This window comes from Echinops telfairi, unplaced genomic scaffold (genome assembly GCF_000313985.2).
Source record: "Echinops telfairi isolate 266 unplaced genomic scaffold, ASM31398v2 ScPeMD7_23;HRSCAF=83, whole genome shotgun sequence".
Classification (NCBI taxonomy): Eukaryota; Metazoa; Chordata; class Mammalia; order Afrosoricida; family Tenrecidae; genus Echinops; species Echinops telfairi.
In genome coordinates, this window is record NW_022103920.1 from 10,680,908 (window position 1) to 10,682,623 (window position 1,716).

General features: G+C 50.5%; 1 protein-coding gene across 1 annotated transcript in view; it reads right to left on the minus strand.

Annotated features, from left to right (window-relative positions):
• AGBL3 (AGBL carboxypeptidase 3) overlaps positions 1 to 1,716 on the minus strand; it is a 74,508-nt gene that overhangs the window by 47,235 nt on the left and 25,557 nt on the right. Inside the window, exon 6 of the mRNA XM_004707895.1 lies at positions 135 to 917. Coding sequence (XP_004707952.1) covers positions 135 to 917 — 783 coding nt within the window. The remainder of the gene's footprint in view (positions 1 to 134; positions 918 to 1,716) is intronic.

The window sequence follows — 1,716 nt, forward strand, 5'->3', positions numbered from 1 at the left end:
CATGGATTGGTTTCTCTAGTCTAGCCAGAGGAACACAATCCCGCTCAGTTGCGGTCACACCCTGAGTCTGGAGGGGACGCTGGGGGAGGGGGTGGGCCCCCGCGGGGAGCGATCGCAGGGCTCCGATTGATTACCTCCGGATCATGTTCCGGGTGTACCAGACGGACGGGCACGACTCCTTCAGGACGGACCTGTAGCTGCGGTTCAAGTCCCGGCCGGCCAGGGAGCAGCGGTAATTGCCCACGACCACGCCGTCCGGGTTCAGCATGGGCACCACCTTGAAGATGAACATGTCCCGGAGCAGCTGCGCGTCGCGCGAGGCACCCAGGAGGTAGTCCAGGAAGCCCTTCATGATCCAGGAGCTGTTGGTCTCCCCCGGGTGCACCCGCGCCGTCAGGACCACCGCCTTGCGCTGGTGCGGCTCGGCGCTGCTCTTCCAGGGCGTGGTGATGGTCAGCACGTACACCATGTTGCGGGCCAGCGTGTGGCACAGCACGCGGATTTTGCAGAACTTGGAGCGCACCGGGTCGCTGTGCACGCCGGACAGGTATTCCTGCAGGTTGCTGTAGGTGTAGGGGTAGCAGTGCGCGAAGTAGCAGGTGTCCTGGCTGTGTGGAAACTGGAAGGTCCAGGTGAGCGAGAAATAGTGGCGCCCGTCTGGCTCCGGGTGGTTCTTGTAGTACTTGATTTGGTCTCCGATCCTCTTCCAGCCCACGCGGTGGGCCTCGGCGTCCTTTTCCGAGTAGAAGAGGGGGCGCATGCCCCGGTTGTAGAGACTGGTGGGCTTGGTGAAGTTGACGATGGTGAATCTGTAGGCGACCCCTGCCTGCGTATTGGTGACTTGGAAATAGTACCACTGGGTGTGCTTGTTAGTGAAGAGGTCCGGGCGCAAGGTCAACTGGTATTCGTGCTCTGCCCTGGGGCACAAGGAAGAAAGGAAGTGAGCACATCTTAGGTAGAGATGTTGGTTAAGCTTAAATGAAATAAGGACGATTCATGTCCACTTACTTATTCATAGAAGGCCTTTCAAAAGACACCTGTACTTGAGCAGTACCCAGTAGGAAGTAACCGTAAAAGACAAACATCGTGACGTCCTTGTCTTGGCTATGAAACCATTTCTATGCCAATTCTAAAGAAAGGCTTACATTGTTTTATCATTTAAGAGAACACACAGGACTTCAGCATTGAATAGGAGATATTTCAACTCACTTATGCTTCCTATTACAAAAAGATGAATTATTAACACAGGAAAAAAGTCTAATGTTTATGTATTTTTGCTTCAAACATATATTTCTCTTCTCCCCAAACCAAACTCACTGCCAAAGAATCGATTCCAATTCACAGCAAACCCGTCGGACAGGGTAGAACTGCCCCCTGCGGGTTTCTAAGGCTGTCACTCTTGATGGGAGTAGACAGCCTCCGTTTTGAACTGCTGATCTTGTGGCTAGCAGCCCAATGTGTAACCAATAATTCGAGAGCTCTAAAATAACCATATTTTAGAAATATTTAATAACACATTTAAACGGATATGATCACGTACAGTATAAAATTTTGAGCTCCTTAAGGGCAAGGACAATATTGATAATTATTTGCATTCGCCTACTTAGCCTATCAAAGAAGTTCAAATCAAGACAAAAATAATACTCTTATTGCAACCTTACTGATACACGAGGGTAAATAAAAAAGTATTGCTGCCAAATCCATAGAAACTTGTGT